General features: G+C 33.7%; 1 protein-coding gene across 1 annotated transcript in view; it reads right to left on the bottom strand.

The window, feature by feature from the left end:
* Positions 1–12,539: 12,539 nt before the first annotated feature.
* Positions 12,540–15,309, bottom strand: part of LOC123697808 (transcription factor hamlet-like) — a 93,760-nt gene continuing 90,990 nt past the window's right edge. The window contains exon 3 of the mRNA XM_045644359.1: positions 12,540–13,505. Within this exon, the coding sequence (XP_045500315.1) occupies positions 12,706–13,485 (780 nt within the window). The 5' untranslated portion in view covers positions 13,486–13,505 and the 3' untranslated portion in view covers positions 12,540–12,705. The remainder of the gene's footprint in view (positions 13,506–15,309) is intronic.

The raw sequence follows: 15,309 nt of genomic DNA on the forward strand, positions 1-15,309 counted from the left end.
ACGCTTCGGGCAGCTTTCTTTCCTCCATTGCTAAACTTGTTACTTGGATATCACTGTGTTAGAATAGGGTTTTAAATATCGTATAGCATGGTTTATCGATATCGATTTTTATGATACAAAATGGTGCATTTTTACATAAGTGCTATACTTAATTGAATTTTAGCAAAGGACTTGTAATAGAAAATGATAGAAGGCTCATTAATAAGTTAATATCACAAAATTATTATTTATATTTTTTGTGTGAAAATATGCTGCTAGATTATGTTGGCGAAGTCTTAAAACAGATTGATAAAGTTTTCAACACTACATTTCGATCATTTTTAAACATTGTAAAACAATTTATATTCATTGCCATATTGGTACTAAAAATTCTCGCTACGGTTACAAAATAATGGCACAATAACTTACGTTCAATTGCGCTATGATTTATGTTTCCGTCAAATATCGCTATCGATAATTTGGGGTATCAGTGGCAGCACTACAGCCTCCTCACGCGATGGCCTCGCGGCGGCCGCTCGTATCTGCCTACTAGCTGTAGCTCATTAGGATGATTGATGCTGTTTGGCTGCATAAATATGCGCCTACCGACCGTGCAGCATCGCGCTAGTCACGAGTCAGCGTGTAATGAAACTGATTATCTCGCAGCCCTATGCGCTGATCTTCGTACGTGTGCTGGTCTAGTTCAAGTGTGGATTTCAATATTGGTGAATGTGGGTTCATGGAGTACAGTTTCAAATTGTAGATACAGTTGTATTGTTGTTGTTGTTGAGTTCTGTTAGGATGTATTGTATTTGCATCTTATAGGTTATGTTTTGATCCCATTTCTGATGATGTGCCTTCTGAATCCCATTCTGATATTTATACTTAATTACAAATCCAGCCCAAATTCTAGTTGAATACACCATTTTTGTATATGATAGAGATAACTCTATCATATCGTTTGTGAGAACGGAAGGATGTAAGTATGAACTTACATCCTTCCGTTCTCACAAACTTCCACGTACACAATAACAGTAGGATATGAACATCCTTACAAGAGGTATAATAATTTCCTCCAGAACATGACCAAATACTTTCTGCAGCGTGCTTGCCTTTACTATAACGCATACATAATTGCAATGTTGTTACTGCAAGTTTGCAAAATCGTAAATATATTTTGACACCCACCATATTTTTAAATATAAATATTTTCATAATTAAATATGATATTAACACATAATACAATACGAGCTTTCGTGACTTATATTAATTTCAAGAACGGAGTTAATCAACAACACTGTCGAGGTCTTAAAACCGCAAGCTTAAATAAGCAGATCTCGAGTAGAGTAAATGTTTAAGTAAAAAAGCTGTCCAAGATTTATGTTAACAATTACCACAGATTGTCGTGGATGATAACAATTAAATAAAGACGTGCGTACATCGCGTGACCCCGTAGGCGTTACCTTTACTACTGTTGATTTACATATAGATTTATTACACATCTTTCAACACTTTATTTTCCTTGTTGATGATAAATATTTTGCATTCGATTTACGCTGATGTCTCTTGTAAATTAAACAGTATTTCTGCCAAAATTATTCAACACTTTGTACTGTAATAAATTCATGTACGAAAAAATGTACGCAGCATATTTTCCTCAATGCTGTAACAGTTTTAAATTGAATCTTCGTGAAATAACTTCCTCATGCTTGAAAAAAAGAACGTAGAAATTCAATAGAAACTATAGTCGTCAAGAATAATGATGAAATATATCCATTATGACCGTTTTGTGCTTCTTTTATCAATATATATAAGCAACGATTTTCCACTTTCATTCGTCATGATGGAGTACTGTGACGTTTTTTGTCACGAGAAAGTAGCCTGTGTCCAGTTATGTGACAAGTTTATATTAATAATATAGAGACATCACTGCCATTATGAAACTAGTATGAATCTCTTTAATGTTGTATTGAAAATAGCTTACGGTTAGTAAGCGGGTTATATTGAATTCATTATTGTATTAGCATTTGGAGGTGATGTATTTATTCTATAAAAATGTTAATTTGATTTTTGTTGTTTATAGAGTAAAGCCTAGGGGCTCTAAATATTTAAAGATACAAATAACCCAAAAGTAAATGTTGTTTAAATAAATAACGAAATTAACAAATACATAAAGAGGGCTAATGTGTATCGACATGATACATTATCTATACATTACATAGACACACTCAATTAATTCAATAATTCTATGATACATTTATTGGATTTATGTAATGATTCAACGAAGCAAAATCGCAAAAAAACTTGCCTATTGATATCAGAATTGCTGTTTTATGAATAATACATAAATATCTTGAAATACTCGCGTCTTGGAAGTCGCAACTAAGTTACTTTAATTCTTAAGACATGTTATATGTAACTATAGTTATTAATTCCAACACGATTTGATTTTAAGAAAAAATAACGTAAGTACCTGAAAAATTAAAAAAGAAATTTGAAGACGACAGTGACCTTTTGTATTCTTATGGAATTGTTGCTGAAGTATTATTTTATATGAAACTGCTTCTTTATATAATAAAGAATGTAGTTTTGGATTAGAAGATACGTACGATAAAGGGTGTTTTTTTCTAACATTTCACAAACTTTCCAATAAAGTTGGAACTTATTCTGTCGACATTAGACATTCAGATATACCTGTGTTAGTAAAAATATGAACACATTTAAATTATGAGCAGATAATCCAACAGTATGACCTAACAGTCAAGGTCACAAACTACTACGTTAACTATGTAGGAATAGTTTTGACAGACAATAAAAAAAATTAACTATAGTAAAGTCTCAGCCATAATGACATCCTGGGAAAAAAAAAAATAATGTGGTGGTTTTCCGTTGCCTTCCACATCGCTGTTTGCTGTCCTAGAAACCAAGGGTTTCAAGTCAACAATGTGACTGATGACTGTACGTGCTTACTAAGCTCCCACTCACTCAGCCTATCACCTACGCAGCTGCCCGTAGTTGAAGGAAAATGCCTATTTACTGGCGGCATTGACTCGCCATGTCACAGCGTTTTCATTGGATCTTTGTAGTATTTCTTGAGAGAGCCTTTCCTAAGGGCAAGGGTAAAGTCTAATAGCCCTAATGATCGCCAACCTCCCAAAGGAGAAGGCACTTTAAGAAGAAGATAGTAAAGTCTTAAAATAAGTGTATAGGTAATGTATAATGCATAAACTGTTACTTAGAATGGATAAAGGTGGACATCATGTTACGATTTACAAATAAATGAGTTATTTAAATTCCACGTGGAAGAAGGGTGAATACAAATATAGACTGATAGCTAATGATTGTCCATTGCAAACATTCTTGCTCAGCAGGGAATCTCGAAAGACACGCGAAATGAGACTGCGTTTTGCCAATTGGGAATGCATCGATAAATATGTATGTAAATACATGAAATGCTTTAACCAAGTACCTAATTGAGTGTGAGAACATTCTTTCGCTTTTTCCAGTAAAATCCTAAGATATGCGACATCATATTTAGTCCATCAGATATGTTAAAAGTGCAATATTAACAGTAATGTTATTAATTTTGCTCTAGATTACAAACTTGGTTGTGCGTTAATTAAAAATGAATGATCCGTCTTAAATATGACATAATTAGCCGGAGAACCTTGTGGACCAAATTTAAAAATATTATATAACAAATTTTTATAGCTCGTTGACTCATTTCATTACACTTTTTGGTATTCTGTTTACACTTAATAATATACCGAATTGTTCCTGTTTGCATTTGTAATTGATTCATAGCGAAATTATTAAGAGTTATAAATATACGTATGAGTAATTGTTTTTAACGTATAAAAATTCGTATTCATTTAAGATAAATACAAATCTGTTTTAATTTAATGTATATAATTATTCATCAATGTCATCTTGATCATCGTGACTAACAAATGACACCTTTTTTCTAAAAATAAAACATGAAAACGAAACTACCACCTTCAATTGGATTTCAGTTCAAATTCATCAGAATAAATTTAATAAAAACATTTCAAGTGAACACCAATTATTTCGAACGTGGCAAAAATCACATTAACCACTGTATAAGTATTTGTAAGGATACGAAAAAAAAGTCGTGAGCCACATTGTAACCTTTACTCCTTTCCAATGGAGGCTTAATTGAAGGCTCGGCCGCTGCCGCGGGCTGCTCTCGTTTTTCTTTTTTTCTTTTTAACAAGTTTTTTTCATGTAAGAAAAAATGTATGTGCCCATCTCGCGAGAAAGCAAAGTCATCCATCTTGATCGTGAATATATGAATTACCAGGAATAGTTTTCAAGTAAATGTACCTTTTCACAGCTAATTAATTGTGTGCCCTGTTATATCTTTATAAGTACTGTTATGATCGAAAAACAAGAATATTTTAAAAGAAAAACATGACGAGAAATATATTTTGTTTTTATTTAGTTAAGAATTTATTATTTAATATTAACTTAAATTAACTGTCAGTAGTTTTCTCAAAGATTAACAAACTCTATAGTATTGACATAGTTCAAAAGTGAAATTAGTATGTACTTAACGTAATTTGCATAAAAAATGTAAAGCTTTATGCAATCATTTTATTTATGTTTAGACGTTAATCCCTAAACATGATTTGAAAGGTATTAATGGAGAATCATTATTGATAAAACGTAATGAGTTTTGACTTTATGGGCTTTTAAAAATGGTTTTATTAATTATACCAATGGATATATAATATCAAATTGTTTGACGGAACTTGGTAAAGTACAGATGATCTCTATAGAGTGATGAAAAGGACCTACCTATGTATTTACTTTACATGTGTTCAATGTCCTTATATTCATGTTATTAAACACGTAACTGCTGCTGTGTTAATAATAATAATGTACCATGTTTCAAAAAATTCCAGCTGTTACGGGCTTTGTGAAAATTCCAGCTATTGCAAGACTTCTCGAATCACTTGCTTTACAAAGGTTAACTAGAACTTAGATATTAATATTGCATTTAAAGCAAAGGTGATAGTGTTCAAGCCTCGCTTGTGGGCGCAACCGCAGACAGTGAAACCGGTGTGTCGCGGTGGTCAAATGAAAAACTGTATCAGTTAGAAAACGTAGCGGGATTGTATAGAGAGTGAAAACGATCGGTAACTGGATCGCTCGATTTAGATATATACGTACGTGTTGAGTTTGTTTTTTGTTACGTGCAGATGTTTCTTGCTCTTGTGCGTGCGTTGCGTAGTTTTGATTTGGGAAAACGATCACAGGATTTTTTGTTAACGCTATACCTAGTATATATTTTTCGTTGATTTTTTAATTGTAATACGTTTATTTCTGTTAAGCTACGTAGTCTATACAAATATTATAAAGAGGAAAGGTTTGATTTTTTGTTTGTTTGTTTGTTTGTATGAATTGAATAGGCTCCGAAACTACTTGGCAGATTTGAAAAATTCTTTCACCATTCGAAAGCTACATTATCCACGAGTAACATAGGCTAGGTTTTATCCCTGAAATCCCACGGGAACGGGAACTATGCGGGTTTTTCTTTGAAAACGCGGGCGAAGCCGCGGGCGGAAAGCTAGTTTAAAAATAAAGAAGTTCTATATGAATCCATCGCACTACACTCTCATTATTCAGACTAAAATTTATGCATTATCACAATTTTAAAAGTGTAAATTAAATTCTTCATTTTAAGCAAGTAAGGTGTACACCTCTACAGTTTTGTTAATACAGCAATGGCTCAATACCCAATATATAAAAGTGCGTTATGAACATAATATTGTTATACAAATAAAGCAAGTAAAATTTCCTAGTACGCAGTACGCGGTGGCACATTTCCAGCATACATCTCGCTAATTAATCGCGGCCGCATCCGTCGAGCGATTTTAAATATTCGTGTCTTCCGCGGGAGCTCATTATTTCGGAATCTGCTCTTGTTTTGCACTTTTCGCTCCGATATTTTTATTTATTCACAGTTGTATTACATGAGATTGGGTAAGGAGATACCGGCGGTTTTGTGATCGTGATTAATTAGTAATTTATTATAATTAATCATCATATAAGGTTCAATAATAAAATATGAATTAATTTTTAACAGTATTTTTAATTATACCAACATGTGTTGAAATTACCAGAAAATATCTATTTCTGTACTGTGTAATATTCACGATTTTATAGATAGAAGCAGCCTTTCATTAGAATTAAACGAGATTGGAGCTATTGTTACTTTTTAGCGAATCTTTATTACACATAAAAGTTTTCGGAATTTACAAGAATGTATTTATAATTACTTTTTATTTTAAATATGTAATTAATTTAGAAATGTATTCTATTCAGTATTTTTTTCCTCACAGCATGTCCAGTAATATATTTTTGAAATATATATGATGTATCGGTTTCAATAGAGTTATTTGAATGCGAAATACTTCAAAGTGTTTTTAAATCATACCAAAGTGGTTTAAATTAATTTGAAGCGGCAAAAGTATTCGAGTAAATCGAGTGCGATCGAGTTTATTACGAAAAACTCGACCAGAATTAGTCGCTGATTTACATCGAGTTTATTCCCTTTTGCACTTAATATAAGAGTTAATTATAAATATTTATGAACTAATAAATATTTGCAAATCTTCGAAAAAGGAAGGAATACAATAAGATAATATTTATTTACGAAACAATACATTGAAATATATGTATTATGTATGCATGCAAATAGTGTATGTAGTCGACTTTAACTCTCCCTAGTTAGCAAAAATTACAAACGGCATATGTAACTAAAAAAGAAAAAGGTTTGATAATATCGTTTACCAAAAGGTTGTGCACATTAATGTAAAATAACGATAAAAATGTTTATTTTTTAGGTGTACCAAAATTCGCAAGAGCCAAGTGGAATAAAATTATTTCGTTGGTTGAATTTATAATGTGACAGGCTGACGTGCGACGAGCCGACCCGTCCGCGTCAGGCCATCTAGATTATGTGTGCTGGGTTCAGTATATGGTGCACTCACGTATTAACGTTTGTCTAATATTTTCTATTCCAACATTTTGAAACTTGATTTATCTTTAATTATATTATATTATTCTACATTTCGAAATTTTGTGTGCTATGTGTGTAATATTTATTATATATAGTTATGTGCTAAAATATATATTTAAAAGTAAATAATTCAATGTATAGGTTTTGATTTAAATTATCTATACTTATTTAGAAAGTAACAGATCATCCGCTGCGTTTCTGAAAAAGAACGAAGTAAGTAATGGATTTAAATACCTAGCTATTTTAATATGCTCGTGGTAATCCTTGTTTAATTACTGTACTATCTCGATCGTAGTTTTCATTACTTTTATTATTAATTCATCACAATATTTATTGTATAACCAAGAAATATTTATCACAAAAATGTTTTCATTTCGTTGCAACGGAACCTTGGTAGCGGAGGACCGGTTGACAGCGTTGCTCTCTGTACCACAGCACAGGTAATATATAATTTCACGATACTACAGCATTATGCGTTGACGCTTATCACGAGAGCCTTGCAATTATCGATACGCTGCACGTAGTATCGATTCATCGCTCTACATCACTATAAGTTTCTCGATTTGTGGTAACTGTTGATAAATGCCGTACAACGATGTATGAATAAGCAGCCCATCATCGAATATGTTCAAAAATCGATAATTATAGCCTCCGAGTACTCGATACATCGAAGTAATTTGTTTGCTTATAATATGTTCGTGTATTAAATTATAGTACCGGATGTAATCTATGTTACGATAACAGCACATCACCAGTTTAGAAGATGGAAGCAGGTGTGTTTTAAAGCTTGAATTCCTATTGAATTCTTGAATGCTTTTGAAAAGCTCTTTTCTCTAGAAGTTCATTCGACAAATTATATGGCGGTAGGTATACATGTAGGTACTAATATTAAAAATAAATATTATTCTTGATATAAAATAAAAGCTATCAATTAGTCAAGTTAAAGCGTAGTTTACATTAGTTTTTCATTATTTACGATTATTATATTTTCCAAATTTGAACTAAACATATATTATTTATTGATTAAGCTATTACTATACTGATATGTTCGTTACCAGACTGAGAACCTGTCTCATTTTACGAGACATAAATGGATTTAAGGGAGTCGCAATGACCAAAATTAGGTGTAATTAAATCGATGTTTGTCGTCGCCATCGATATCGATTACGAGATATCGATAAGCAAGTCACTCACTGATTATAGAGGTACGCGATTTTTTAATTAATTTATCGTTCATCAAAATATCTTTTCTTATATATAGGTAAGGCTATGTGGAGCGAATCGCTCCATACTTGGCGAAGGGTTACTATGATACACGACAAGCTATTAACATAGTTTACAAAGTAGTTACTACCTAAATAAAGTGTTTATTTTTAAACTATTACATAAATGATCAAAATGAAACTGCTACCTTAAATTAATGTTCATATTTCATGCTATAGATTGACTTTATAGCTTATTACATATTTCGCTTTCACGATACCCTTTTAATTAAAATCTAAGTATCTTGAGTTGTTATCTTGGGTGATTGCTATATTTCGTGTCACATTAAAAAATAATAACCACCTATAACTATTTTACGATACTTTACATTTCATAATAATCCTGTAATATTTGCCAATAGAGCCTACATTATTTCTAATGAGTAAACTAGCGTTACTTATTATATAACCATGAACATGAGACATCTCTTGAGATAAAAATAAATTGCGTAAATACTTTTTGACATGTGGAGCGGGTCTCGTTTCGTCATTCCGACCTTCTCGTTAATTAGTTAGTTCGCTGAGCAAGTGATGGATTGGTCACCTGTTATGACATGGTAATAATGTACTGGAAAACTCTATTTACATTTAACCTCCAGATCTGAAGGTATGTGTTAAAATGGCTTAGAGGTATGCAAGTTTTAGCGCTATATTGTAGGTATGTAGGATCGTATAGTAATATCGTATATGTATTTTTTAACATATTATATTTATGTATATCATTATACCGACGAATAAGGGTGTTTTTCCACTAGTGATGTGCGAGGATGCGTAGCGAGGGAAGCGTTTTCAGAGAACCAATCATATAGCTTCATTTACCGTTAATTTATGTCATAAAGTAACGCAGCAGTTAGTTGCATTGACATATTCTTTTACAATATCGACATATACATTAAAATGAACTTTTATGATATAGAACATTAAACAAATGTAATAAATCATGAATACTTAAACTTTATGTCTGTGGTGAGTGGTGGGTAGTTACCACAAAATACACTTCTAAAATCATGTAATCCACCGCAGGAGGTTGATTTCATCGCTTCCATGCTATCTCACCATCCACCGGCCTTTCAAATCAGACCGATATTTCACTTATAATCACTGAGATAATGACGAAAAAAACTTCATGTAACACGGTAATATTTTTACATAAAAACTTTCACATTCAGCACGAAACGTTTATACGAAATCGGACGTAACAGCCGAATGTGCGTTTATTTTTTGCGTGAAATATCAATGGTGATTTCTAAAAACACAAACAACTTTGCGCTAGGATTGCCAAACATTGCTGTAAAAAAGCCGGAGAAGGGGTTGACCACAAGTCATAATTGTGCGAAAGCGATAGGCGCAGCGCGGTTTTTCAATAAGCAATAAATAATGTAACGCAACGCAACAGTGGCATGCGCACGCGCCGCTAACAAGCGCCCGGCCGTGTCATCGTTGTGCAATCTGCCCCACCCTGCAATGGAACTTTGCACCACCAGTTACTAGCGAAAAGCGGTTAGGACAACACGTATAATATACATATCTGGAAATTATTAATGTATTTATAGAATTACTTAGTATATCGTTTTGATATTTTATATCGATTAATTACTGGAAGTCCTAATACTATTTTGAGTCTAAAATAAATATATTATACATATTACCCATGTCAGATAAGATACTACACTAGTACCCATGCTGTCCATGTTCCTTACTCTACCATCTACCAAATTTAGATACCGTTGTACCATTTTCTTATTCTATGTTTAAATTAAAAAACTTAAATAATATTGTGCTATTTATATTGTAGGTTTTAGCTGCATGTTGAAATCATTGACCAGAAAAATGTTATTTTCAGGTGCATATCGTCGCTTATAACTTACAGACTTACCTATCATGAATAACTTATACATAATGGAATTCAAACTTGGTTGCTAGATATCGATGAGAATGGGATAGTTTCTACGTAAACTGTTGTTTATTATATAACTGTTTAATATCTTAGTTACATAATTGATAAGCAATGATATGCTGGTTAGCATTTGGATATACATAAAATGCTTGCGAAATAATCGTACCTATCGTTTAAATTAATACATTTTAATTCTGGACACAAACAATTAATTTAAATTAAATACAGTTACCTACTACCTACTCCAATTTGAACCTACATTCGAATACTAAAATTTTCTCAATCAATATGTTACTGACGAAAAGGCTCAACATTAATTGGCAACCCTCGAACGGAGCATTTAGAAATATCTATGATTAGTTTATAATTAAACTACTTATAGTTCACCAAGATGGCTGCGTGTTGGGCGGTTTCATTTGTCGCAAATTAATGGCTATAAAACATAATCATATCGCGGGCTCTGAGGCGGCGCGGGCTCACGACCACGGCCCACGGCTACCTGCCCTTCGAAAATGGCGATTGGTGATAGTTTCTAATTACGATTTATAAATTACGGTATGTGCTTAATTATATTCGTTTTATATAATTAAAGAATCAATATCCTTATCTATACATAATATCTTTAATCTGTAGAAGGGTCAATTATGTACATTGAAAATATTGAAAAAATAAATAGCAGGGGGTGTTACTGGATCGATCCCAAACCCAATTACCTATGTGATTAAAAAAATTTTTGTCTGTCTGCCTGTATATGCTGAATTAACGTGAAAACTATGGGTTCGATTTCGATGAAACTTGGTATAATTCTACTCTATTATCCTGGGCATAAAATAGGATACTTTTTATCCTGGAAAAATACGTAGAAAAAAAATCTTAATTTTTCAGTTTTATCCATAGACGTTGTTCTGTAGAATCGCGAACACACGTTGCGTTACGAGTTTAAAAAAAGGGAAAGAACCAAGAAGAAATAAATACACATATAAATTTAATATTATTTATTTCATTTTGACAAGGTAATCGGTGACCTTTGAACGACTAATAGGTATGAAAAATACAATATGACAAAGGTGATAATCTCTATTTCTTACATAACTATTGATAAGTTAAATAGCATCTCATAGAACTTCAAAATTAAATTTGGTACGAGTATCTAACATAGTAAGGCACTGCATACATATTCTATTTTTACAAGGTAACATTTGATATAAGATTAAAATATGAATTATTCAAAGGATACAATGTTATTTCGAAGTGGCATTTGTACTTGAAACACGAGAAAATTTAACAGTTTTTGAAAACAAAATCAAACACAAATTGTGACAGATATTACAGTTTTGTCTATATCCAAAACTGTGTATACTAAAAGCTAATAGAAGCTGGAGTTTTACAAATATTTTTAAATAAAAAAAACGATATAGAATTTCCATACTCGTAACATTTAATAGAGATCTATCTATACTTTAAGGAACGTTTAAATTAGTTCTTTGAGAGACTTCGTCTAAAATCTGTTAAAATATATAAAAAAAAGAATACGGAGCCAAAACACGAGTAAATAAATAAAATCACAGATTTGTATTTCTTAATTTAGTTAAAAATTTGGATACAAAACGTTAATCAATAAAATTTTATAAATGTGTAAAATACAAACTTCAAATTTGATAAATATTTATCATTTCGCATAATATTTTAAACTTAACAATGTAGGGAACCACACACTGCATATTGTACATACACAGTTGTTGTTAAACCCAGATATTAAATAATTTGTCCAACATACAGATAAAATCCACTGATCGGAACATTTTCAAACAACTTTTCTAACACTCAATAAAAATATTTATAATATCTTCAATAAGCAACAAGTTATAATGTTTATTGGTAACCGGCGTTTTCTCTCAGACTAAAGTACTAATATAATATAAAACATCATACAAGCAAAATTTACAAAAATAATACAAAGGAGACTACTTACATTCATATAAAACCTATACCTATTTACTACTTACTCCTAACGTAGCGAACACTCTGAACACTTAAAACATTCTCTTTAAGGAAGAAAATTTCACATCAGTGAAATTTAATACATTTTTATCTAAACTACTTAAGACTTAACAAAATCATTTTTATATTTACAGTAAGTACATACAGTTTTTAGATACGATATGATATCACTTCTTGCCTTAACACAAACTAATAACCTAACGCGGAACTACACAATTCCTCATCTCTCTTGTCTGCGCCAGTAGGTACAGAAATGGTAGCGGTAACAATTAGGAATATTTTTTATTCTCTTATATCTAGATCGTAAATAAGACCTGTTATTTTTCAACATGACACAAATATTAGAAACAAGACAGAATATGTGAAAAGAGAAGAGAAGAAGTAAAGTTGGAACCATTGGCGCTAATACTAATCAATCACAACAACTCACAATGCCAAAGGCTGAGGGCGAATTTGTGTAATACAAAGTCATTTGGATACACCGACCAGATATAGTGTTGATTAAGTTTATAGGGCCGCTATCAGGTATGATCTGGGGCGCTCGCCGCCGCGGCGGCCGCAGTGCGTCGGGCGGGCGCAACGCGGCCCATAAACGATCTAATTTCTTCGAAATAAGTCTCTTCAGGGGATCTCCTGCGACTATCGTCTCCATTTTCCGCTTCATGTTTCTTCAAATGCCTGTCTAGATTCGTCTGCTGTCCGAAACAGCGATCACAGTGACGGCAGCGGAACGGTCTCTCTTTGTTGTGAATATTTCTCACGTGTCGTTGTAAATTTGACGATATTGAAAAGGAGCGTTCACAATACTTGCACCGATACGGCTGTTCGCCGGTATGCGTCCTTAAATGTCGAGTTAAATTCGCACTACGAGGGAATGCTTTCCCGCAATAAGAGCACGTGTAGCGGTCACGGGCTCTGTTGACTCCTGGATTCGGAGGGACCGGTGGAGGTCTGGGTGCGCCCGGAGCGAGCAGGGTCGCGGCCGCAGCGGGCAAGAAAGGGTATCGTCCAAAGGAGGCTGGCAAGGCCAGAGGTAACCGCCTGCAGAATTGTAGCAGCGCTGGGTGCGCCGGATGCGCAGGGTGCGTGGGGTGTGGCGGTGGAGAAGGAGTGATCAAGTTGCAGTTTTCATCTTCTAGCCGCTGGGGGCGCTTGTGTGTGACTCTGAGGTCCAAGGGTTCGTCGGCACGGGGTGAGCCGAGGGGGCTGGCGTGGTGCTCGAGCGGAGAGGACGGCGGGGAGGCGAGGCGGCGCGGCGCCGCGTGCTTTTCGCGCATGGCGGCCGCAGCGCACGCGCTCATCGGGCTCGTGCGCCACCGACCTGCAACAAAGAAAATATACATTATAGGTACACATGTCACAGGATAACTATTTGATTTGGAAATTAATATGAGCACAGAAATTCGTGCTCTAATAAATAGTTGTTAAAGTTTTGAATAGGTATATGGCTAATTTATGATTTTCTATATGGTTCAAAGAATTACACAACCTTCTATTATACAGCGAAATACATGAAATGTTTTAGACGTTTATTTCTCGGAGTCGTTATACCAATTAGACTGGTCCAATTTGATATGCGCATAACAACTTTTACATACACTTCGAAAACTGACATCAATGATGAATATCCTAGAAACGTCAGTATGCTAAAATGTGTACAGAAATTGCGAAATGACGTGACCGGTGGGGTGACCATCTGATCGATGCCGGCTCCTACGCTCGCCTTCGACGTACGCCTACCCACTTGCGACATCGGTAACTAGAGCACTCGTTACAATTATGTTTTCTTTTTTTTAATCATTCACAAGATAGTGGAATATATTCAAACTTTGCAGTACTAATGATATTTCGCTATGTGTAGCCTTACTGTTCGTTTGGATTATCTTTGTTTATACAAATACATAAAATAAATTTAATGAGGGGGATAAAAGCAGAGTCATCAATTATGTCAGTTTTCTAAATAACCAATTAAAGATTTAGGTGACTGATTGCACTGAACAAGATTTTACAATTTTATTAAGCAGTAAATATATCTTATATCGATTGCCACTTTCTAGATTGAATTTCATATTAGATCCAGTTATTATGTACTTAATTTTAACTACATTAAAATCAGATAGTGCTTAAAGTGATATAGTGTTATCTTTGAGATAAGAAAAAATAAAGATAAAGGTAGGTCTGATTTTGATCATATCGAACAACAGCGTATGGCAAATAATAATTGTTTGTCTGTTCTAGGACAGTTTTAGTAACAATGAATTAATTGCGAAAGTATCATATCAACACAGGAGTGTACAAATTTGTTAGCTCACGCCTACGAGCTGACACGCGGCTAATTTGCACCAAAAGCAGTAAACATAAATCCTTTGAACATGAACCGAGCATCGACATCCGGATCCTTATTAGGTGAGCTCGTGAGCCGAGCTCCGCTTACTTATGATTTGTTACTGGACACTAGGAAATTGTATTGTGAAATCTTGGGCTATGACGACCTCTGTCTAGTGTGGATAGATAAATAAAGTTAGAATAGGGAAATAAATTTCTCTCTGTTTAGATGTTTTGGACAAATTGACATAATTTTTTTAATCGCTATAAAAAAAGGCTTGGCAAATTTGAGGACACTTAGGTAAATAAACTTAGCTATGAAAATCTTATTTTGGATTATTCTAATCTAACGATACCTTAATTATTAACGAGGATAGAGGATTTATAAACCTAGTCGATATAAATTTGACTGATTATCCTTTTATATAGAAATAACCTAATACTGCCTCGTTCAAACCATGTAGAGCATCACTCGGTAGAGCATCAACGCGAAAACTAATCCTGATAAGTTCCATTTGCTAACCACTGTATGGTCTCCTGCCCTGCCTCCTGTATTTCAATCATAATTAAAAAGGTCACAAACTCGGCTAAGGTGAAGAAACTACATTCCGTGCAGGTCCATAAGCAACGACAGTTGTAGTGGAATTGACATTTGAGGTTCATTTATATCAAACTCCTTCGAGTAGTTTCTAGTTTATTACGTCGGTCAGGTCAGGTAATATCGTACGGGCTCCCACCGCGTAGTGTTAATATTTGCACGTACGTTAGAAATTAGGTGCTTGGATAGGAATTAGTCGGCG

This window comes from Colias croceus, chromosome 15, assembly GCF_905220415.1.
Source record: "Colias croceus chromosome 15, ilColCroc2.1".
Taxonomy (NCBI): domain Eukaryota; kingdom Metazoa; phylum Arthropoda; class Insecta; order Lepidoptera; family Pieridae; genus Colias; species Colias croceus.